The sequence below is a fragment of the Natator depressus genome, chromosome 11, assembly GCF_965152275.1.
Source record: "Natator depressus isolate rNatDep1 chromosome 11, rNatDep2.hap1, whole genome shotgun sequence".
NCBI lineage: Eukaryota > Metazoa > Chordata > Testudines > Cheloniidae > Natator > Natator depressus.
In genome coordinates, this window is record NC_134244.1 from 1795517 (window position 1) to 1819626 (window position 24110).

At 56.8% G+C, this 24110-nt stretch overlaps 1 protein-coding gene across 1 annotated transcript in view; it reads left to right on the top strand.

The window, feature by feature from the left end:
- The first annotated feature begins 1916 nt into the window (after positions 1-1916).
- Positions 1917-24110, top strand: part of LOC141995515 (uncharacterized) — a 33594-nt gene continuing 11400 nt past the window's right edge. Inside the window, exon 1 of the mRNA XM_074966752.1 lies at positions 1917-2634. Coding sequence (XP_074822853.1) covers positions 2199-2634 — 436 coding nt within the window. The 5' untranslated portion in view covers positions 1917-2198. The remainder of the gene's footprint in view (positions 2635-24110) is intronic.

The following is a 24110-nucleotide window of genomic DNA, read 5'->3' on the forward strand; positions in this document are numbered from 1 at the left end:
AGGGTCCGGCTGCACTCGGTGCTGGCGCAGGAGGGGGTCCAGGGCCGGACCTCGCCCCTCGGAGGAGCCAGCCTGGGACGAGGGCCCGAGAGACGGACACCTCGTCTCTCCCCAAAGCAGAGGCAGCCGCTCCTACGGCCGGCACGGCTCTTCCAGGGCGGCCGCGCGCTGGCTTTCCGTTCACACGGGCTCCGCTCCGGGTTAGGACAGTCCCTGCGCTACTCACCACGAGGCGGGCGTGTAAAGCGTGGCCGCAGGATTAGCGCGAGGCCGCTGCGGGATTATGGGGAGGGGGCGCGTTGTTCCCACGCTTTCACTTAGACCCCCCTCCCCGCGCGCAGCTCCCAGCACCTGGCCGAGAAACCGGCACCCGAACCGACCTGGCTCCAGCTCCTGGGCCTGGAATCGGCGTGTGGCCCGTGCCCAGGAGCTGGGTTGTGGCTCATGTCACAAGAGGTGGATAAACACCCCCCCCCGTGACACGCGCAGACCCCTCCCCAGTACTGCTGGGGGGGGACCGACCATGCGCCCCCAAGACCCCGCTAGCGAGTCATTGCGCAGGTGACAGCGCCTGACTGCGAGGCAGGTTGTGTGTGTGTGTGTGTGTGTGTGTGTGTGGGCGGGGGGGTAGCCAGGGGAGGGGGGAGGGGGGGCTTCAGTCTCCCTCTGAAACCCGGACGGTTCGGGCCTGGCCCAAAGCCAGCGACCCCAGACTTCCACTGGCTCCACGGAGGGTTGGAAACGCACCTTATATCGAACCGCCCCCCTTGGCCCAGGAGCAGGGCCAGACCCGCCCCCCGGGCAGGAGGTGGGAGGCTGCCTGGCCCGGGTAGTAACGGGACCAAATCAAATAACGCATCAAACAGACAAGCCCAGGCGGGGCGAGTCGCGTCCTCCAGCCAGGGGGCCTCAGCAGCGGGCAGGGGCTGGGGCGGGGGGGACACACATAACAACAGGACGAGCGCTGGGGAACAACCGACCTGCCCCAAGCAGACTAGATCGCCCCGCCCGCAGAGCTGGGCTGCCGGGAGGGGGGTGTTTTACAATGGGGGGGTGTTTTACAGTTAGCAACATATTTGGGGTCTCTCTTTGCCACGCAATTCAGAGCTAAGGAGCCCCCCCCCAGTAACAATTACTTAAGCGCCCTCGAGTTACTGGCGAGTCTGTTCCTCGGATCTCGCCGGTTCCCGTTGGCCGCCTGGATGTTTAAATTCGTGTTGAAATTTCATCGAGATTCGGACTGAAAATTCGCGGAATTCGTTTTGTGTTTGACGTTCCCCGGGTCGTGCTGGCTGCGGTCTCTTCCCGGGCGGCGGCCACCTCGGGTCCGACAACCACCAGCCAAAGGCACCGCGCACACCAGCCCCGGGGCCCTGCAGTCCTGGGGAGATGGGCATTGGTATAACGGGCCTGTGCTCAGGCCCCGAGTCCCCCCACCCCTTGGTCTCCCAGCCTTGCCCTCCGGATCCCACCTCCTCCAAACTGGAGCTTGGCTCTGATCTGACCCGCAAAGAGGGAGTCGCTCGTGCATCAGGGAGGAGTCCAAAGCCCGGGGGCAGCTGCGGGGGGCGGTGGGAGCCAATGAAGACCCGGGAGCAAAGGGGCAGGTGGAGGGGAGATGAACCCAAGGCTCCCTGTGTCGAGGCGGGGAGGGGGAGAGGGGGGGCTGTCCAGAGGCGGGGAGGGGGGGGAAGGCTGTCCAGGGGCGGGGGAAAGCGGGGGGGGGGGCTGTCCAGAGGCGGGGAGGGGGGGAAGGCTGTCCAGAGGCCGGTGGGGGGAGCGGTGGGGGGGCTGTCCAGAGGCGGGGAGGGGGAGCGGGGGGGGGGGGAAGGAGCCAGAGCAGGAGGAGGAGGAGGAGAGAGGGAGGTGCCTGCAAAGAAGCCACCAGTCGCTCGAGCGGCGAAACTTTCTAGCGCCGGGGCCCCCATCCCGGCCGGAACCGCTGCAGGTGCGCTCAGGCTGGGGGTGAAGGCGCCCTGGGGCCGGAAGCCCTGGTGAAGGGACCCGGGCGGCCCCCTGGAGAAGAAGCAGGGATTGCCCTGGGAGGAGGCTGCGGACGGTCCCGTGAGGAGTGACGCCGCCGCGGGGAGCTCCTGCCTCCGGGGAGCAGCGAGTCTGCGGGGCTTGGGGTGGCCTGGGGCCCCCCGCGTCTCTCCCGAGGGCGCCGGGTCCGCAGGGGGCCGGGCCCTGCAGCCCCCATGGAGAAGTCCAAGAACTTTCGGATCGACGCCCTCTTGGCTGAGGAGCCCCCCCGGCCCGTTCCGAGCGCCTCCCCGCAGGGGCTGAGCCCCGAGAGCTCGGCGGGGAGCCCCGGCTCCTGTGCCCGCACCGAGACGCCGTCTCCCCGTGCGCCCCAGGGCACGGCCCCCCTGCCTGCCCCGGGATTCATCCCCAAGCCCGGCTTGTTGCATCTGCCCCCTCCCGGACTGAGCACCCTGCCGGCCATGTACCCGTCCCCCCTGTACTCGATCGGGGCCCTGGGGGGCCAGCACCCTGCTTTCCCTTATCCCGGCTTCGCCCACCTGCCTCAGCCCGGCCCGGAGCACCTGAAGGCCGCGGCAGTGGCTGGATCGTTCCCGCTGGAGCACTGGATCCGCGCTGGAATGATAGTCCCCCGGCTCTCAGACTTCCACGGTGAGTAACAGCTCTCAAGGGGGCTGGAGACCGGGGGCCCAGGGAGCAGCGACCAGTAACTTCCCTAGATGGAGGGAACTCCCGGGGACTCTTCCCCAGGGCGGCCGCATCCCCTCTCGTGCGCCTGCTCCGGGCTCCTCGCATTCGCTGCGGGGCAGAGGCTGGGAGCCAGGCGGGTTCAGGGAGGGATTTTAGGCCGAAGGAAGAGGTAGGAAGTGGGGAATCCCACGTGGGGAAACCGGCGTAAAACCTGGCCACCTCCAGCTGCCAAACGCGCTGCTCAGGGCGCGGGGGAAATGTCTCTCTCCGATGGGTCCCCCCATTGCCCGCTGATATCCCCCGGCTCGCCTCCCTCCCCGAGGGGTCCCGGGTGCCGCAGGGTCGGCTGGAGACACGGCCCCGCCCCGCGCACCCCACAGGCAGGGCACTGGACACGGACCCAGACTCCTCGGCCTCAGGGCACTCGAAGGGGGCTGCCGGGGGGGTCGGGATTTTGCAACATCCGTATAAAGGAGCTTTCGGATCACAACAGAGCCCGCAGCGGAGCAGGGCACGATCCCGGAGCGCAGCGGGCCGCGGCTGGAGCTGGGAAGAGCCGGGCTTGAGGCACGCAGCGGCTGGGTGCGGCCTTCTCCGTCATCGGGCCCACTTCCCTGGTGTCAGCCTCGGGGCGCCTTCTGCGGGTCCCCTGCGGCTCCACAGCCTGGGCCGCACGCACAGGAGCTGGGCCCAAAACTATCACCGCCCCCGCCCTGGTCTCTCTGCTCTCCCGGGGTCCACAGGGCCAAACACCGCAGAGGGCGGCGTTGTGAGCCGGTCCTGCGACTTCCATTCCTCCCTCCTTCTGCCGGAGTAGGGGATCCTTGCCGAGAGACAGACAGGGCGTGTGGGGGTAGAGAGATTAGAGTGTAAAGATCTGACTCTTTTAATCTAATCTATCTATCTATCTATCTATCCATCTATCTATCCATCCCCATGCACCCCTCTATCTATCTATACCCCCACTCTCTCTCTCTCTCTCTATTCCCATCCACCCCATCTATCTATCTATCTATCTATCTGTCTGTCTGTCTGTCTGTCTATCTATCCATCCCCATGCACCCCCCTCTCTGTCTAGCGGCAATGGTCTCACAGTCCGGCAGAATGACCGAGGAATGACGTTTAGACGGACCGAGGGGGCTCGGGGGGCACCGGGCCTCTGCCTTGCGAGCTGCGGCCGGCACATTTGCAAAGCGTTTGGGTCCAATAGAATTAAACGGAAATTACAAAAAATGGAAATGGAAATCCCCGCGAAAGGGGCGAGCAGCTGAAGCTGGGGCGGCCAGAGGCCCGGGCGGGTGGGCGGCCACCCGCGCTCAGGGGATCGGGCAGGGAACGGGTCCCGCGGGGAAATCGCGCCCGCGGGTTTGCGCCTCAGCCACCAGGTTTCTCCTGCCGGGAGCGGCCTTTTCTTGCAACCAGCGAATTGCCCCGGCAGCCGCGGGGCCCCGGCCTGCGGGCTGGGGCCGGGCCGGGCCTGGGTTCCCGGTCACCGAGCCCCAGGCGGGGAAATGGAGCCCCGGAGGGTCAAAATCTGCACAGGGCGGCGCGTGCGTTTGACAGCGAAACCGCAACAAACCTGGCCGGGACCTTGCGGGCAGAGCCCCCGGAAACCCTGCGGCCCCAGGACACAACCCGCTCCCGGGCGGGGTCCCCCGAGTCCCGCAGGGCGGGGCGCTTGGGGGCGGGAGCGGGTTCTGCGATTCTTCATTTTCCCTGGCTCCCTGGGTCCCGGTCCTGGGCCAGGCAGCGCCAGGCGAAATGCCCCGCGCCGAGGCCCCCAGCCCGGCAGTTCTGTGCCCCTCGGGGAAGCTAAATCGCTCCCAACGAATGTATTGGCCCCGCGTAAAGACTGAAGCGACCGTCGGGGTGGGTGGCGAAGACCCGCCGGCTCTGGGCTCCCGAGGGTCCTGCTGCTCCAACACAAGGCAGGAGAGGGAAGAGACCCGCGAGGCTCCCCGCACGGGACATTTCGATCCCTGCGTTACTGCGCAATAATAGCGACCTGCGCCGCACCGCGCCACTGGACCAGGGGCCTGGCAGCCTCGCTGGGACCCTGCCTTGGCTTCAGCATCTGCCCCCGCCAGGCTCCGGGACCGAAAGTCCGGGCTTTCCTTTCTCATTAGAGCAAAGCTTTTCAGGAGGAAGCGGCGGGAAATTAAGGGGTTTCCGCTCCCCCAAAACCTCATCTACTGTGAACCCACTTTTCAGCCTCGCTCCTCAGCCGGTCCCTGGCCCGGTCAACCGACCAGAGCCCCCCAAACTCGAAGCGAACTGTTAATGATCTCGGTCCATCCCCCCCCAGCTTCTGCCCAGCGCAGCACTGCTGGCCCTCACACGCCTTGCCAACTCCTCCCCCTGCTCCGGGGCTTTGCTCCTGGTCCCAGTGTGAACGGGCCCGGCCACCTCGGGGTTATTCGGTGCGCGGGTCCCTCTGCCACTCCCTGACGCAGGTTTCACCCGCAGCCAAATCCCGGATTTCACGGGTATGTGGGTAGGTCGGTTCGTGGCGATCAAAAGCGCCCAGGCTCAGGAGTGAGGGGCGGAGGGAGCAGCCCCCAGCGATCGCGATCTGCCCCCCACCCCGGGGGTCGGCAGGGCCAGCACCGACCCGCTCGCGGAGGAGGGACGGGGCTGCTTGTCCGCAGCATGGTTCAGACCTGGGCTCCCCGCAGGGAGCCAGCCTGAACCTGCGGGAAAACGCCCCCATCCCTCGCTCTAGCCGCGCATCTGGGGCCGTTCACACTGAGAGCCACCGTGGGGGGTTCCGTTTCCTTTGCTCCCCTCGGGATTAGCGGCGATCCCAGGGCCCGAGCCCGGGTCTCAGCGCAGCGTGGCCCAGTGTTTCTCTCCCGGGGCTGGGCCCCTGGGAACAGGTGTGAAAAGGCTGCAGACCCAGCGTGTCTGAACCCGGAGCGGGGCGGGGGCCCGCAGTGTGGGTCTTTCTCCAGCCCGGAGCCTGCTTTCAGTTTCCCTTGCGCTCGCTGTGGCGCGGCCGGCGGCGGGTAGCGCTGAAGCGGAGGAGACACTTTCCATCGCCTGGGGCAGGGTGAGAACCGCCCGGGAACCCTCCTGCCTCCGCGCCTTAATCATTAACCGGGCGGCGGAGCGAGCAGGGAGCGGGTCAGACCGGTTCTTTTCACAACCTCTGGACCCCGGGCAAGCTGGGACGCTCCTGCGGAAGCGCTGCGAGCAGTGTGGGCCGAAAGGGGCAGCTGGGGGAGCTTCTAGACAATGAAAGGGGGACGCGGGGGGGGGGGTTACTGAAGGTTTGTGCTTTAAACACGCGGGATGCCAGCCCCTAAGCTGCGGACAGGCCAGCAATGCCAAGACCAGAAGGAATCGTATCCAATCTCCCGTACAGGGCAGGCCAGAGAACCGCCCGCCCCCATCCCCAGAGCAGAGCTTTTACCCCAGCCAGTCTCCAGTTAAAAGCTGTCGGTGAATCCCAAGCGGGGAGACTCAGGGTGGGGGGAGCTTTCTCCCGGTGAAGCTGGTTCCTCTCCACCCTGTCCTGCCCCAGCCGCCTCGGGAGGGCTCAGCCCCGCGCTGTGGGGAGAGAGCAACAAGAATGTTCCAGGCCAGGTCTGGAGACTTTCTGAGGCGCAAACACGCTGGGTCCTGGTGAAATCCGCCCCTGCGCGAAGGGGCGGCAGGGCCCTGGGCCTAGCTGCAGGCTCAGCCCAAAGCGCTGGGGGCGGCCTATATGGGAGAAGCTGGGCTGGTCCCCAGAGCTGACCACGCCTGTCCGACCCCCAGCAGGGAGGCACTTGGTGGTTTAAATCTCTGAAATCAGCTGAGTTTCATCTGGTCAATTTCAGTTCACTTACCACAGGCGGGATTTAAATCAGGTCGGGTGGGGGGCAGTGGGGGGTGTCCCGAGCAGGACTGAAGGCACCGCTGCCCCTTTCTCACCCAGCCCAGCCGGGCAGGGCGTGATGGCCCAGAAGCTTCCTGCTGACCCTCTGCCCGCGGGAGCCGCGCAGGGGGCAGGGGAGGGAGGCTGGGAAGAGGAGTGGTTGGCACCAGGAGAGCTGCTCACACAGTCAGGGCTCGGCCTTGCCGGGGAGCACGGGGCCTGCCCACTTGCTGCGGGCGGCCAGGGGAGCTGGGGCCTATCGACAGAGCCTGACAAGGCCCTTGCGGTGACAGGCCGCCACGGTGACTTTGTTGGCAGATTTTGGGTGGCTTGGAGGGGACCGACGGGGGCCTCAGAGACCAGGCTGACAATGCTGATCATTAGACCTGTGTCCACGGTGCCCATCCCTGGTTCCTAGAGCACCGTACCCGGCCGCGGGATTGCCACACGCTGGAGAGTTTGTTAGGGGGGCTGGGTCCTCAGGCAAATTGCTCCTTGACTTGTGTGGAGGTTTTGCCCAGGGAGGGGCTGAGGGCTGCAAGGGGATTTTTGCCCTGGGCTTCAGTTGGAGCAGGAGCAAGGGCACTGGGCTGACCATGTGCGGAGCACAGACGGAGACATTTCACCCCATGGCTGGTGGGTCGCCCTTGAGGCCTGGGCGCAACTGAGCACGGAAGTCACAGTGAGTGAGTCAGAACGGAGCCGTTCCTCTTGTACGTGACCAGCCAGAAGGTTGCTGGGATTGATTCATGAGGGGCAATTCCGTAAATAGCCCCAGCCAGTGACCCTGGCTCTGCAGACCAGGGAATTCTTCCCATGGGTTACCCGGGTCCTGCGGGGCTGTTCTGGTCCCGGTCTGCGTGGCTCGCAGAGCCAACCCGGCCGGTGTGGACGGAGGATGGGCCAGTTGAACGTACAGTTTGAATTGTGCTTCTGAGGAATGTTCAAACTCAAATGTCACCATTCACAAGTTTCTGTGCCAGTGACTCTCCATTTTGTGGATATTTGCAGGGAAAAAACTGAAATTCAAACAAATATTGGCCGTTTCTTCCGCAGTTTGCTCTGCTCTGCTCTAGTTGTGACAATAACAGAATTGTAATTTGCCTTTGTGTATTTGCGATGACTGCTCCCCTCAATGGGTCATTAGCAGGTTTGAAGTCAGGTCCTTCAGTACCAGAAAACAGCCCTCTACCATTGAAGCTAACAGTGAACATCAGAACGGCCAGACTGGGTCAGACCAAAGGTCCATCTAGTCCTGTCTGCCGACAGTGGCCAGGGCCAGGTGCCCCAGAGGGAATGGACAGAACAGGGAATCGTCAAGTGATCCTTCCCCTTGCCCATTCCCAGCTTCTGGCAAACAGAGGCTAGGGACACCATCCCTGCCCATCCTGGCTAATAGCCACTGATGGACCTATCCTCCATGAACTTATTTAGTTCTTTTTTGAACCCTGTTCTAGTCTTGGCCTTCACAACATCCTCTGGCAAGGAGTTCCACAGGTTGACTGTGCGCTGTGTGAAAAAATACTTCCTTTTGTTTGTTTTAAACCTGCTGCCTGTTAATTTAATTTGGCGATCCCTAGTTCTTATGTTATGAAAAGGAGTAAATAACACTTCCTTATTTACTTTCTCCACACCACTCATGATCATATCCCCCCTGAGTTATCTCTTTTCCAAGCCACAAAGTTCCAGTCTTATTCATCTCTCCTCATAGGGAAGCTGTTCCATACCCCTAATAATTTTTGTTGCCCTTTTCTGAACCTTTTCCAATTCCAGCATATTACTCTAGTGTAACTCTATTAACATGCCTCAGTAGTAGGCTGTTGTCCTCGAGTGGACCAGTCAGGAATGGGCCTGGGAACGTACTTTACAAGCATATCAGCCAACACACAAGTACCACAGGCCTAAGGTGTTGGAACCTTATTCTGTCCTGAGTTTTCACACTAGTTGATGGGAATATATATTTATATATCTGTATCCCAGGTCTGTCCTTGCCCTTGTACCTCCCGTTGAAGCCAGTGGAAATCCTGCTTGTGCAAAGACTGTAGGGATTAGGTCCCGAATCTTTAAAATGAAGCCCGATCCTTTGATGAATTGGCTATGAAAAGCATGGATTTATTATGTAAATTTCATGATTTAATAACTTCAAAGCCCATTTAAAAAAATACAGCCAGGCAATCTGGTTAATTAAAAGCCCAGCTGGATGAGTAATGGTGTAGAAAGTTAAAAGGAAAAGCCCATTATCGCCCATCTCCTGAAATTAAACACCTAGTGATCGGGTCCAAGACAGCCAGGGGGGCCATTTTCTGGGGATAGGCACCTTCCTATGGAACGTTTTCTCTCTCCTCCCGGTGCAGAGGTGGGGTGGAGGTGAGGGAGACAGATACATTTACAGCTTGTACTTAGTGTTGCATTTACAAAGCATCAGGTGTTAACTGGCTGCATTTTCATGCTTCATGGGACTAAATATGAATATATTCACTCCCAGGTGGAATTTGCCCCTTTGCTGAAGGCTGGCCTGAGGGTGAGACGCCCCTTGAGCCCCGGGGGCCAAAGGGGGGCTACAGCATGTCTCGACCTTGGGGCAAAAGGGGTGAATTTCACTCTTCTAATCACATTTACTGGGCAGAATCTGAACACCTGCAAGACGGGACATAGTCACCGCTCGGTGCCTGTCTGCTTTCGGTCTGTTATTAATATCGCACCTGTTGCCTGGAAGGACTGGACTCCCAAATGCTAGACCAGCAGTTCTCAAGCTTCATTTCATTGTGACCCCCTTCTGACAACAAACATTACTACACGACCCCAGGAGCGGGGACTGAAGACCAAGCCCGACCGAGCCCTGCTTCCCCGGGCCGGGGGGCCAAAGCTGAAGCCCAAGGGCTTCTGCTCTGGGCAGGGGTATGTAACTTTATCCCTGGGTGATGGGGCTTTGGCGTCAGACTTGCTGGGTCCCAGGGCCAATGCCAGCTTTGGCGACCCCATTAAAATGGGGTCCCGACCCACAGTTTGAGAACTCCTGGCCTATACTGACCCCAGACACTGGGCATCTGATTGTCCCCAGAGACATGCAGGCAAGGAGGCAAATCCCAGATCAGACGAATGCCAACGGCCCTGCAAAGACATGGCTTTACTCCCATGAGTAGCTGAACTGAAGTTTATGGGGCTGGCTCAGTGCTGCGTTATTCCTACACTGGTCTGAGACTGGGAAACTAGACAAGGCCCATGCTCCAAGCATCGCAAGACGCCCCCGGCAGGAATGGACTAGGCCCATCGGAACTCCACGTGGGAATAAAGTTATTTGTGAACTGAAGTGATTGCAGGATCTTGCCCATAAAGTGGGGCAGGTCCCACCGGTGGTGGGCACCTGACCAAGACAGCGATGGAGAAATGCGGAGAGGCCACCAAAGCTGCTGAAGCAGGAATAACTCCAGCTCCGGACTGGCACATGTCCCAGCAGGATGCAGCCAGAAGCGGCAATCTCTTGCCACCGTAAATGGTATCTTCTCAGGACAGCTGAGTCTGGAGTAACGAGCGAAGAGACTGGTCTGGACTGGGTCCTAAGCAACACCCAGGGGCCAGATTCTGAAGCTCTTCATTGTACTGGGGCAAAGTGTACCAGAGTCAACGGGAGGTTGGTCCAAATATAGGCAGAGGTAGGGCTAGGAGTCTGCTGTGTGTCCTTCAGCTGAGTCACCCCGTGGCAGGGGCCACAGTGTAATTACGTTCAGCATCCTTGGGGGAAGAACAGCCTCACAAATTAACCCTCTGATGCGATGTTCAGGAAAGAGGATTAAAAACATCTGCGGTAGCTTGTTAGAAAGAACGAACCCCAGAGCCTCGCATTAAAATCCTGGCCCTCACCATGGGGGCTCCTTACGCAGCAGGACGCACTGGAGCCCCAGAAGCCACACACACCCAGAAATGCAAACAGAAAGCAGGGAGGAGAAACTACCATTGTGGCTAACCTGCAAAGTGAAGAGGTTGCTGGAGCCGCGGCCCTAGGCCCACAGAAACAAGCCTGAGTGGGGACCAGTAAAATGAGTGCAAGCGATTCGGGGAACGGTAGAATTTGAAGAGCAAATCGCCAGAGACAGAAAAACAAATAAATGCTGTGGGGAGAGCAGAAGCTGAAGCCGGTGAGTGTCCGTGAGTCCAGCAGGGGCAAAGGGAGCAGTCAGAGCGGATTAGCACATTGGAGAGAAGCTAAATGATCCCTTTATATCAGTCTCCAGCACAGAAGAGTTGGGGAAAATACCTACTTTCCAGGTAAGAGAGGTGAGGGGAGTCAGAGACTGAAGGGTTAAAAGAGGAAGGCCTGGAACATCATGATAATTCTCCCTGCAACAAGTCACCAGGACTGGATGGTTCATCCCAGAGCTTTAACTTCAGTGCAGTTATTCTGGCTGATGCCTGTGTAAATCAGGAGAAAAATCAGGCTCACTATTTATACACAATGCATAATTAACCTGTGGAACTCATTGCCACATGATGCAGAGGCCAAGAGCTTAGCAGGATTTTAAAAAGCCTGCAGACAAGCATATGAACAAGCTACAGGTACATTAGACACAATAAGCATGTGGGGGCTATAAAATCTCCTGCTGCAGGGCTCCTGCCAATCTCTAGTGACCGGGGCTAGGAACAAATTTCCCCTATTGGTCGGTTATTCTAGATAGCGGATTCCTTGCACCTTCCTCTGATGCAGCTAGCACAGGAAATGGTCAGAGACCGGATACTGGGCTAGATGGACTCCTGGGCCGACCCAGACTGGCAACCCCTCTGCTCCAATGTTCAGTGGCTCCTCACTCCCTAGGGTGGCTGACAATCTGGTGCGGGAGGGCTGTAGACCAGTGAGATTTGGGGAGCAGGTGCAGGGGGGAGCTCAGGCAGATGCTTCCCCAAATACAGCCCAGTCACTGCACCCCTTGCTTCTCTCCCCAGTGCCAGAGCCATGTTTACTGCTGCCCTTGGGCTGCAGGGGCAGCTTCTTCCAGCAAACTGAAAGGAGACTTGGGGCCATGCAGCCTGGGACCCGCTGGACCTGCCACAGCCACAAAATTCCCACGGCTCCTGAAAATCTTTTGGAGGAGCAAGTTCCACCTGTCATACCCTGTCTGATGTGTAGGTTGTAAGCTCTCTGGGGCAGGGCTTGTCCTCCTGGTGACTCCTTTGTACGGCTCCCAGCACAAGAGGGCCCCATCCGTGAATGGCATTCCTGACTGCCGCCCTAATTAATAACAGGAATAAATAACAAGGGCACCAGATGGATTTGGGAGTCAGGTGTTCTTAATCCTGGTGTAGAGCGCATGCACACACACACACACACACACACACACACACACACACACACACACACTCATACATGTACCCCACACAGACGCGCACACACATCAACACAGATGCACATACACACATACACATGCACACGCACACAGACACATGTGCACGCGTGCACAAACACACACATGCATGCACACACAGGCATACACATGCATGCACAGACGCACAGACACACATGTGTGCACACACACTGTGACAGGGTCGGGCCGGAAGGCTACAAGAGAGTAATAGAAGGCAGATATATTAGCCCCAGGTTAAGTAGGTCCCTTTTCCCTGGATAAGGTAACAGGGAAGGTTCCAGAACAATCAGGAACCTTCTGGAGACAATTAGGACAGACAGGCTGATTAGAACACCTGCAGCCAATCAAGAAGCTGCTAGAATCAATATAGGCAGGTTTCAGAGTAACAGCCGTGTTAGTCTGTATTCGCAAAAAGAAAAGGAGTACTTGTGGCACCTTAGAGACTAACCAATTTATTTGAGCAGGAGCTTTCGTGAGCTACAGCTCACTTCATCGGATGCATACTGTGGAAACTGCAGAAGACATTATATACACAGAGACCATGAAACAATACTTCCTCCCACCCCACTCTCCTGCTGGTAATAGCTTATCTAAAGTGATCATCAAGTACTCCTTTTCTTTTTGCGAATATAGGCAGGCTAATCAGAGCACCTGGGTTTAAAAAGGAGCTCACTTCAGTTTGTGGTGCGCGTGTGAGGAGCTGGGAGCAAGAGGCACTAGGAGCTGAGAGTGAGAACGCGGACTGTCGGAGGACTGAGGGGTACAAGCATTATCAGGCACCAGGAGGAAGGTCCTGTGGTGAGGATAAAGAAGGTGTTGGGAGGAGGCCATGGGGAAGTAGCCCAGGGAGTTGTAGCTGTCGCAGAGCTGTTCCAGGAGGCACTCCAGACAGCTGCATTCCACAGGGCCCTGGGCTGGGACCTGGAGTAGAGGGCGGGCCCGGGTTCCCCCCAAATCCTCCCAACTCCTGGTCAGACACAGGAGGAGTCGACCTGGACTGTGGGTTCATGAAAATGGCCAAGCTGAGGGCTGCCGTGAAGCTCCAAGGCGAGCAAATCCGCCAACAAGCGCAAGACCCACCAAGGTAGAGCAGGAACTTTGTCACACCAGGCACACACGTGCACAGACACGCACAGACACACGTGCACACACGTGCACAGACACACATGCATGCACGCGCGCACACGCATGCACACACAGACATACCTGTGCACACACACGACATTGAGCTCCCCCTTCTAAATAATTTGTGTGAGCAAAATTCACTTCATCAGGGAAACGCTGCTACTGAGGAAAGGTCTTTATCTGCCCCACCCCCGCCAGGAAGCATCTGAGCCCCTCACGAGCTTTGGTGGATGCAGTCCCACAACACCCCTGTGGGGCAGGGCAGGGCTATTCCCCCATTGAACAGATGGAGAACTCAGGCGCTCAGATATTAAGGGACTTGCCTGCGGTCACCCAGGCATTTGTGGCAGAGCAGAGTCGCAGGCTAGCGCCTTCACCACTGGATCATCCTTCCTCTCGGTGGCACTCACCCTGGTACCCCCTGGTTGTCACTTCCTGGGCAAAACCCACCCTAAGCTTTGCTCTAGCCCTCTGCACAGGTTGACCTTCCCTCACTAATGAATATATCATCACCCACCCAGGGGAGGGGGGTCAGTCTCTTCATCCCCATGACATAGGTGGGGGAAACTGAGGCCCAGACAGGGGCAGCGACTCTCCCAGGCTCACCCGGAAATCGTTTTATCTGAGTGCGAAAACAAATGATCTGATTCCCCACTCCCCTCCTGCCTCTCCACGGCCCCCCGGGACCTAGGGCTCAGCACAAGCTGAGGGGAGGAATTCTTTTGGGGTTCCCTGAAGTTTTAGCAGAACATCCTGGCTTGGGGGGCGACAGCTGCCTCTCAAAGCCAGCCTAGACTGCGTCCAGCCAGGTAGCGTGGAGCAGGAAGGCTCTGGCCTCCTGAGCCATCCAAGCCTGGGCACTGGGCTTGGTGTCTGGCCCTGAGACAGCTCAGGGAATCTGTGGGAGGGGGCCTCTCTTCTGCTTCCCGAGCCAGGAGAGATCACGTTGCTTTTGCTGTTTCCAGCCGTTGGGGGTGATCCTTCCCAGGAACTGGACATAGAAGCCTTTTACCACACCGGCTAGTGCGGTTGCTCTGTCGCACATCGAGACAGGAGGGATCCAGACCAGGCAGGCGTGAGCTGGGGCCCAGCGGAGCCAAAGGGAGGGGAGTCTCTGCCAGGGCTGCGTTTCTCCTCAAGCCGTAGGAATTTCTTAGCTGGTGTTGGCTGGGGACCCGCTGGGCCGTGCGCGAAGGGGCGGCTGGCGCAGGAAGCCGGGGTGTGTTCAGATTCCCGGGGGAGGCTGATTTCTGTGCCCCCTGTCAGCAGTAAGGAAGTGCGAGGCAGGCCGGTGAGGTCCTATGTAGAGAGCTGCCAAGCTGGAGATTTATGGGCATTGAGAGACTTGATCTATGTCCCCGGGCGGGTGAGCGTGTGAAAGCTCTTTGCAAGAGTGAATCATTCTCGGCTTTCCCACTGGGGCAACCGGTGCCTGGCTGGACTCAGCGAGACCTTGGACAGGAGAGAGGCCGGCCATCCGGCTCTGCCCGCTGAGCTCCTGCAAAGGCAGCAGCTGGGAAGGCACAGGGCTGTCACGCTTCTGCTGGGGGAGGGTGTCGTTCTAGGGTCAGAGCCCCCCTGCCCCAGCTGTAGGAAATCCGGGCTTCTTACTGCAGGGCCGGCCCCTCCTGCTCCACCAGCAGCAGGATGGGGTAAACAGACAGGGGATTCCCGGGGCAAGGATGATGCGCTGGGCTTGGACTAGGGGATCTAGGTTCAGATCAGCCACCCGCTCCCGTGTCACCCTGGGAAAGTCACTTGGCCTCGCTGGGCTCCAGGTCCCCAGCTGTACAGTGGGGACAATGACCCGTCCTCCCTGCATCTGTCGTGTCCATGTAAACGGGATGCTCTGTCTCCTCCTATGTGCCTGGACCCTGGTCAGTGCCCAAGTTCTGCCTGCCCAGGCCAACGTAGCACCAGCGCCCAGCGCTCCCCCTGGTTTGATTCAAGCCAGATCCTGGCAGTTAATGCTCGCTGGCCTGTCCCTTTTACACTCTGGGCGGCGGCTTGGAAGTGGGTGTGATGCTCATCCATCTGTGGCACTTCGGCCCCATTGTGGTTTAAACCCTGGGAGCTGGGGACACTGGTTCCTTTTCAGCTCTGCAGGTCAGAGACAGGGCAGTGCCCTGGGGCAGCCTCCGGCTTGCATCGGCAGCCCAATGCACTGTCATTTCAGACAGCTAACTCCCACCCTCCAGCGGGTACCACAGTGTGAGGATGAGCAGGAGGAGGGAGGGCTAGGAGAGGTCTGGGTGCTGGGGATGCCAGGCCAGGAGAGGTCTGGGCGCTGGGGAAAATTGGTCTTCTCAAAGAAACCCAATTTCATTCTTTGCGATTACAAGTTTGGTTGATGAAGGTGATTGTGTCGATGTAACAGACAGAGCCTTCTGTCGGGTGTTTGACTCAGTACCGTCACAAATCAACAAAGAAGTGGGTGACTGACAGATCTCTAAGGTAGTTGTGAATGGGGAATCCTCACTGAATGGGGATGTTTCTCGTGAGGTTCTGCAGGGATCAGTTCTAGGTCTGATGCTGTTCAAGATTGTCACCAGTGATCTGGAAGAAAATATCAAATCACTGCAGATGAGACACCGACCAGCAGAGTGGGGAATGATGCTGAGGACAGGGCAGTCATACAGAGTGATTCGGATTGCTCAGTAAGCTGGGCCCATTCAAACAAAATGCATTTTAATAGAGCCAAATGCAAGGTCGTGCACCGAGGATGAAGGACTGCAGGGCAGACCTACAGGACGGGGGACTGGATCCTGGACAAAAGTGATTCTGAAAAGGGTTCTGGGGTCTGTAACGGGACGCAGACTCACAGGCGGTGCCTCCTGCTGGTCATCTAAGGGAATTAGCTCACCAGCCTCCAGAGCGCCCTCTTCAGGCCAGTGTCTCACCCTGCTGCTGGCTCCCGTGTCCCTCCCAGGACCCTGGTGCCCCTTTCACTGGGTGCTGCCCCCTGGCAGTACCCCACAGTTCTGGGTCTCCCCCTCCCAGGGGAACCCCCCCGCCATCCCTACGACACCTCTGTCGTAGGCTCTTGCCAGCCACCAGCTAGCCCTCGCGCCCTGGGGCAGACTGCAGTGTGAGCCACTCATCCCAGGCAAGGCTGGGTTTAGACCTGCTGCCTCTGCCTACCCGTGGCTGCCCCTGCAACCCCCATACCTAATAGACCTTCCCAGGCCCACAGCCTGGGGCTTGCCTCGGCCCGAGCTCCCCGGCTCCCTTGGCCTTTCCCCAGCCCTGCGCCAAACTAGGTCCCCTATTCAGGTCTCTGCAGCCAGGTCCCTGCCTCTCAGCACTGGAGAAGAGTGCTCTTCTGCTCCTGGCTTTTGTAAGGCCCGCTGGGTCTGTTTGGGGCGTGGCCCCCAGCTGCGGCTCCTCTGCCAATCAGCCCAGCTCTTCCCCTGCCCAGCCCTCTCCCAGGGCTGCCTTAAACCCCTCTGGGCCCGAGCGGGTGTCCACCCTGCCACAGGGTCCTAATGGAGAAACGGCTGAATATGAGCGGTGACCAGAAGGGCTAATGTGTATAAATAGGGGACTAGAAGTAGAGGTAGGCAGGTGATTTTACCTCTGTGCACAGCACTGGTGAGACCGCCAGGAATAGGGCAGCCGGTTCTGGGTCCCCACGTGAACGGGACAGAACAGAGCCACAGGAGTGATTCACGGGCTGGAGAAAACGCCTTAGAGTGAGAGACGTCAGACGCGCGATCTGTCCAGCTCCCCAGACAGAGGGCGAGGCGAGTGAATTGCAGTGTGTCGGTGCCTTCCTGGGGAGAACACGGCGGCGCTAACCAGGCTCTTTAATCTGTTGCAGTGGAGAGATGCAGAGCAAGAGCCAGTGGCTGGGAGCTGAAGCCAGACACATTCCCACGGGAATTGTTAGCTCTGCGGGCCATTAGCCACTGGGACAAAGTCCCAAGGGCAGCAGTGGCTTCTCCAGCTCTTGAGGTCTCCAGAGCCAGCCCAGAGGCCTTCCTGGAAGCTGCCTTAGTTATTCGGTTAAGTGCAGGGCGGGCGGGGCGTGATCTATAGGAGGTCAGACTAGAATTAGATGGCCCCTTCTGGCCTTAAACCTCTGTAAGTCGTGGGTCTGAGAGACTGCCCGGAGGAGCGATATGGGAGAGGGGACGGGTGAGCTGGGCACCTGGCTGAGAAGCCTGCTCGGTGGGACGGTGCCTGGTATGGCGATGGCCCAGTGGGACACGCAGGGTAGAGCCAGGCTTGGCAGCGCGGGGGCCGCAGGGAGTCCGGGAGGGATGCAGTGCAGTTAAATTACAGGGATGTGGCCAAGCGGGAGGAGGTAGCGAGGGGTAAGTGGGGGGTTCGGGGAACCGCCCAGAATGGTCCAGCAGCTAAGACCACCAGAGGGGAAGCGAGAGGAAGGAAACCAGGCGGCGGGGGAGCCCGGGTCTCAGGAGGAAAAGCCAAGGCAAGAGGCCCAAGATGACAGGGTGTAGAAGGTGGCCATTAAGCTCTGTCTGTGGTGCTGGCAGCATCGTGCTCAGGGCCGAAGACACCAGCTGCAATGCAGACGGGCCAGGCCAATATAGCCAGTCCAATGGGTCAGGTGGGTCAGCGTCAGCTCTGTTGTCTGCCCCAGCTCCTCAGAGTCCTGACCCTGACACTGGGGGCAAAGCCCACCCGGCCCAGCCCGGCTCTAGTGTGATACATTCTATTAGCTACAGCAACCAAGCAAAATGTGTTAGAGACCAAGTGAAAACACAGTCGGCTAATACCAGATCCCCGATGAACCTAGGTACCGGCAGTCTGAACCATACCAAAGAAGCCAGCAATTCTTTATGAACGTCACCTAATAATCTAGGGAGGCAGCTGTGTTGTTTCGCGCTCGGCCCCCAAAGCCCCAGTCTGACGGCCAGGCAGTGTCTTGATATTCCAGCTGAATGGCGGATGTGGTGAGTGTCAAATCACTTCCAGCCTGCAGCAAATGTGGAAAGTAGCTCGGATGTCAGTCAAGACAGCCGGCCCGAATGGTAGGTGGGTAGGTAAAGAGTGAATCTCCCCACAGCAAGATGGGGCTTCACGCGGTCTTGCAGAGCCCAAGGTGAGACAGCTTGTTCCAGGTAATTAACCACAGGAACAACCTAGGAAGGGTTCTGGCAGGTTCTCCATCACTAGGAATTTTCACATCGAGATTGGAAATTTACTCAGAGCTGCAGTAGCTCAAACAGGAATTAATGCAGGGCAATCCCATGGCCTGGGGCAGGCAGGAGCTTCACATTAGGTGATCACAAAGGTCCCTTCTGGCTTTGGAATCTACGAACAGGTTGATATTTCTGCGGGGGGCGGGAGAGTCTTGTGACCCTGGTAGTTTCGTTCTCTTTCAGGAAGCTCGTACAGGGTCGAATAGATCAGCTGGCAGTTTTATCGTGTTGGCTGATTAGTACCAATGGACTTGCTGGCTGGCCATGGGTTACTGGCTTGTAGACGTCAAGTCTAGATGTTGCGTGTTTCTGGGCAGCTCCCCCTCGGCGGCTAGCCTGGGAAGCCCAGGCCTCTCTCAGGCATGGCGGCACTGCATGGCCAGGGACGAGTGGTCAACAGCAGCCACGGCAGCAGGTGGAAACCAGGGTTCTTCTTTCCCTTGTGGAGATGGTGGCCTGGCTGGTTCCTCACCTTTGGGGCGTTTCCTGAGCGAGGCTTCTCCTGGGGAGTTTCTTGGCAAATCAGAATGGAGTGTTCTCCTTCTGAGGTCACTGGCTTCACCTAGTGGGGTTGGATTAGGTAAGAACCGCCCCATTCTAGGAATTTCTGTCTCAGAAGGACCCCGCAGGTCCTTGTGTGTGAGCCAGTGAGGTCAGGGGTCAGCCCACAGCCACAAACCACCTGGCAAGTCTCGACTCAGAAACCATCTCAGGCTGCACGGGTAGCCCAGAGCTGGAACTGATGTTTTTACAATTCCCACGAGCAATTCAGTTTCTAGCTACAGGCCCCTCCCTGCCCCACACGGTGCAGCAAGGCAGAGAGTGGGCAGGGCTCCCTGCAGACACAGCCGGACCCCAGCCAGGCCTTACGTCCACCATGTCCCTGAAACACACGCCCAGCGTTTGCTTTGGAGTCCTGCATGTATTATTCCTGCAGACCTCCATGTACGTGTGTTTCTGGGGTCCGTGTGGACACAGGAAGCCATGGGTGGGTCTGAAATCTGATTCAAGTTGGTCTCTGCATGGAATTTCACAGCTGCTGCCTTGAGCTGGTGTAACAGAGCTTGCCCGTGCCAGGGCGCCCTTGTGTGGCCAACCACAGCAAGGCAGAAAGTTCCTGCCTCAGTTTTCCTAGGGCAGGCAGAGCTGCCCATCCTCCCCGCCACAGATCAGACCAATGGTCACCTCCCCTGCCCAGGAAAGGAATGTTGTCCTTCCCAGAGTCGTGTTCAAGCCCTGCTTCTGGGCACAATTTATTTGTATCAGTGCAACCCGCAGACAATTCCCAAAGCCTCAAAGTAAAATGCAGCCATTCCCCACCCCCATTCCAGGAGCCGCCTCCAGGCTGCCCACCCGAGATCCCCCACCCACTGCGTTCCCCAGTTCTTCTGCCCCCCTCCCCGGGCCAGCCACCTGTGAGTGGCCAGGCCTCTTCCCCAGGGCCAGCGTTCCTATTCCAGGGCCTCTGCGTCTGGCAGTTCTCCTCGCTTGCTGCAACTCTTCTCCCGCAGCCTCAGCTTGGCCTCCCCCCGGCACTCCACTCCCCAGGCCCCTTCACGGGCAAGTCCTGCTATTGCCGAGCAGCTTCTCATGGGAACCTCCCTCTGGAGTCAGCCTCTTTCTCCGGGCCCAGCCTGCCCTGACTGAGCTGGTTGTGATGGGTTCAGTCACAGAGACCCCCATGGGACTGTCACCTGACGTGCTGAAATGACCTCTGAGCCCTTTTTCCCTACCAGCTTGGGACTCCAGAACCCTGCCTTGCTGAGCCGGACACGCCAGCCTGCTGTAACCCAGACCCAAGCCTGGTCCATGCACCCAAAGCTGCAGACTTTAACCAAAAACTGCTCGGCAGGTCACCTGTTTCTAGCACCCAGACACCCAGCTCCCAATGGGATCCAAACCCCAAATAAATCCATTTTACTCTGTATAAAGTTTATACAGGGTAAACTCATAAATTGTTTGCCCTCTCTAACACCGATAGAGAGAGATGCCCAGCTGTTTGTTCTCCCAGGTATTAATCACTTACTCTGGGTTAATTAATAAACAAAAGTGATTTTATTAAGTATAAAAAGTAGGATTTAAGTGGTTTCAAGTAATAACAGACAGAACAAAGTAAGTCACCAAGCAAAATAAAGCAAAACCATGTAAGTCTAAACCTAATACATTAAGAAACTGATTACAGGTAAAATCTCACCCTCAGAGATGTTCCAATAAGCTTCTTTCACAGACTAGATGCCTTCCTAGTCTGGGTCCAATCCTTTCCCTGGTACAGCCCTTGCTAGTTCCAGCAGGGACCTTAGGTGTTAACTAGGGGTTTTCTCATGACTGGCAGCCCCCTTTGTTCTGTTCGACCCCCTTTTATATCTCTGGCACAAGGCAGGAATCTTTTGTCTTTCTGGGTCCCCACCCCCCCTTCTCAATGGAAAAGCACCAGGTTTAAGATGGATTCCAGTATCATGTGACATGGTCACATGTCCTGGCAGACCCCAGCCTTCATTCTTCCAGGCCTGACTCGCAGGCACCCACTAAGGCTTGCAAGTAAACAGACCATTTACAACCAATTGTCCTAGTCAATGGGAACCATCAAGCTTCCAAACCCCCATTAATGGCCTGCGCTTTGCATGATTACAATAGGACCTCAGAGTTATACTTTATATTTCTAGCTTCAGATACAAGAATGATGCATTCATACAAACAGGAGGAATATGTTCAGTAGATTATAAGCTCTGTAATGATACCTTACAAGAGACCTTTTGCAGAAAGCATATTCCAGTTACGTCATATTCACACTTATCAGCATATTTCCATAAAACACATGGGGTGCAACATCACACTGGTGTCTCCCTTTGCCCCCGGGCCTTGGTGCGGGCCTTCTGCTCAGCTCTGGCCAGTTCTCTCCCACAGCTCCCATCAGGTCTCTTCCCACCAGCTCCCAACTCCAGCTGTCTCCACGTGCTCTCACCAGCGCCTTCTTAACTGCTGCCTGGCTCTTTACAGAGGCCCCCATCAAGCTCCATTGGGAGGCAGCTAACTAGTTCCAGGTGAACTGGGCCCGTTCCCTCTTACAGGGACCAGTGACCCTGGGACAACAGGTGATTTGGGAGTGGGAGTGGATATTGGTATGTGTGGGGGGGCGTAGGCCCTTTGATCCCTGCTGTTTTGGGGAGGGGAAGATCCCTGCAAAAGTGTGAGCCGGGAGTGTGATGTTTAACATAGTCTCCTGGCTGGCCCAGTTCTCTCTTCTCAGGAGCCGTCCCTTGGCTCTGACAGGCTTTCTCGCTATTGCTCTGGGCTCAGTCTTCTGGTTTGGGGAGGGGGGTTGAGTGGGGCACAAGGGGGTAGCTCTGGCAGCATCTGGAGCTCTCGGACCCCTTGGCCTGGCCTGGCTGTGGGACAGTAGCTGCTGGTGGCACTGGTTAGTGATCTCCCCTGCCGATGGATGAGGATCGAGTTTCCTTGCTGGCTCTTGTTTGGCCCATAAACTGCCTTCGATAGCACTGAGCCCCAGTACTGTCTGCACACCCTTCCCCAGAGCGGGCAGCTGGAGTCCCCTTCGCAGCTCTAGCCATTCTTTGGGACAGTCCCCTTGGATACCCCGGTCTGCCTCGTCACCCCAGTGAGCATGTCTCTGTGATAGCTCGTCCCTCACACCACAAATCGCAGCAACAGTCCGGCTGCGCCCAGTCCCAAAGGACCAGTCACTTACACCAGGCCAGTTGCTCTTTAGATCTCACACCAAAGCGAGCGCTTGTAGCCAAGCCTGTAATAAGCTATACCAAGATTTATTAAATAGAAAAAGGAGACAAGAGAGGTTAAAGCAGGTAAACATATATATGCAAATGAGTTACAATCTTAAATTTCAAAAAGTAATAGAAGCTTTGGTAATAAGCAAGCTCTATATCATAGAATCGTAGGACTGGAAGGGACCTCGCAAGGTCGTCTAGTCCAGTCCCCTGCTCTCATGGCAGGACTAGGTATTATCTAGACCGTCCCTGACAGGGGTGTGTCTAACCTGCTCTTAACAGTCTCCAGTGATGGAGATTCCACAACCTCCCTGGGCAATTTATTCCAGTGCTTAACCACCCTGACAGGACGTTTTTCCTAATGTCCAACCGAAACCTCCCTGGCTGCAATTTAAGCCCATTGCTGCTTGTCCTGTCCTCAGAGGTTAAGGAGAACAATTCTTCCCCCTCCTCCTTGTCACAACTTTTATGTACTTGAAAACTGTTCTCATGTCCCCCCCGCAGTCTTCTCTTCTCCAGACTAAACAAACCCAATCTTCCCTCATAGCTCGTGTTTTCTAGACCTTTCATCATTTTTGTTGCTCTTCTCTGGACTTTCTCCAATTTGTCCACATCCTTCCTGAAATGTGGTGCCCAGAACTGGACGCAATACTCCAGTTGAGGCCTAATCAGCACAGAGCAGAGCGGAAGAATTACTGCTCGTGTCTGGCTTACAACACTCCTGCTAATACAGCCCAGAGTGATGTTTGCTTTTTTTGCAACAGCATTACACTGTTGACTCATATTTAGCTTGTGATCCACTATCACCCCCAGATCCCTTTCCGCAGTGCTCCTTCCTAGGGAGTCACTGCCCATTGTGTGTGTGTGCACCTGATTGTTCCTTCCTAAGTGGAGGACTTTGCATTTGTCCATATTGAATTTCATTCTGTTTACTTCAGACCATTTCTCCAGATCATTCTGAATTTTAATCCTACCCTCCAAAACACTTGAACCTCTCTCAGCTTGCTATCGGCCCCAAACTATAAGTGTACTTTCTAAATCATTGATGAAGATAGGGAACAGAACTGGACCCAGAACTGATCCCTGCGGGACCCCACTCGTTATGCCCTTCCAGCCTGACTGTGAACCACTGATAACTACTCTCTGGGAACGGTTTTCCAACCAGTTATGCACCCACCTTATAGTACAGGTTGCATTTCCCTAGTTTGTTTATGAGGTCACACAAGACAGTATCAAAAGCCTTACTAAAGTCAAGATAGACCACATCTACCGTTTTCCCCTAGCCACAAGGCTTGTTACCCTGTCAAAGCAAGCTATTAGGTGACTGGTTTCAGAGTAGCAGCCGTGTTAGTCTGTATTCGCAAAAAGAAAAGAAGTACTTGTGGCACCTTAGAGACTAACCAATAGCTACAGCTCACTTCATCGGATGCTCAAATAAATTGGTTAGTCTCTAAGGTGCCACAAGTCCTCCTTTTCTATTAGGTGACTGTTACTTATCACCTCATTATCTTCTAGGTGTTTGCAAACTGATTGCTTAATGATTTGCTCTATTATCTTTTCTGGTACAGAAGTTAGACTGACTGGTCTGTAATTCCCCGGGCTGTCCTTATTTCCCTTTTTATAGATAGGCACTAGATTTGCCCTTTTCCAGACCTCTGGATCTCTCCCATCTTCCAAGACTTTTAGAAGATAATTGCTAATGGCTCAGATATGTCCTCCGTCAGCACCTGGACTATTCTAGGATATATTTCATTATATGTCTTTTAGGACTAACCAGTGCTAAACACTGGGGATCTCTTACTTATGCCTAGTAAACTTTGCACCTGAGAGTCCAAGAAGCACAGAGATACAGTTCCTTCTTGTTAGGGGTTTTTATTCCTGTTCTCCCCTGTGTCCAGAGCTTCAAGCTCAGCTGGTGGGAGGAATCCACTTGCAAGACTTATCTTCATGGGGGCCACAAAACCAGCAATGTCTTTTGTCCTCTTTTTTGTCTCACAATAGCCGTAGGGAGTTGGACTTTCCCTCTTGGCCAGGACATAACACCTTCAGCTGGAGACCAGCACTTCACACTAGTTAATGTCTATCTCCTGCCTGGTGATTTACAGAGTCACAGAGACTCTCAATACAAATGCTCAAATATTACCATGCAACACGGCACACCACTGTTACAACTGAGATTAATGCT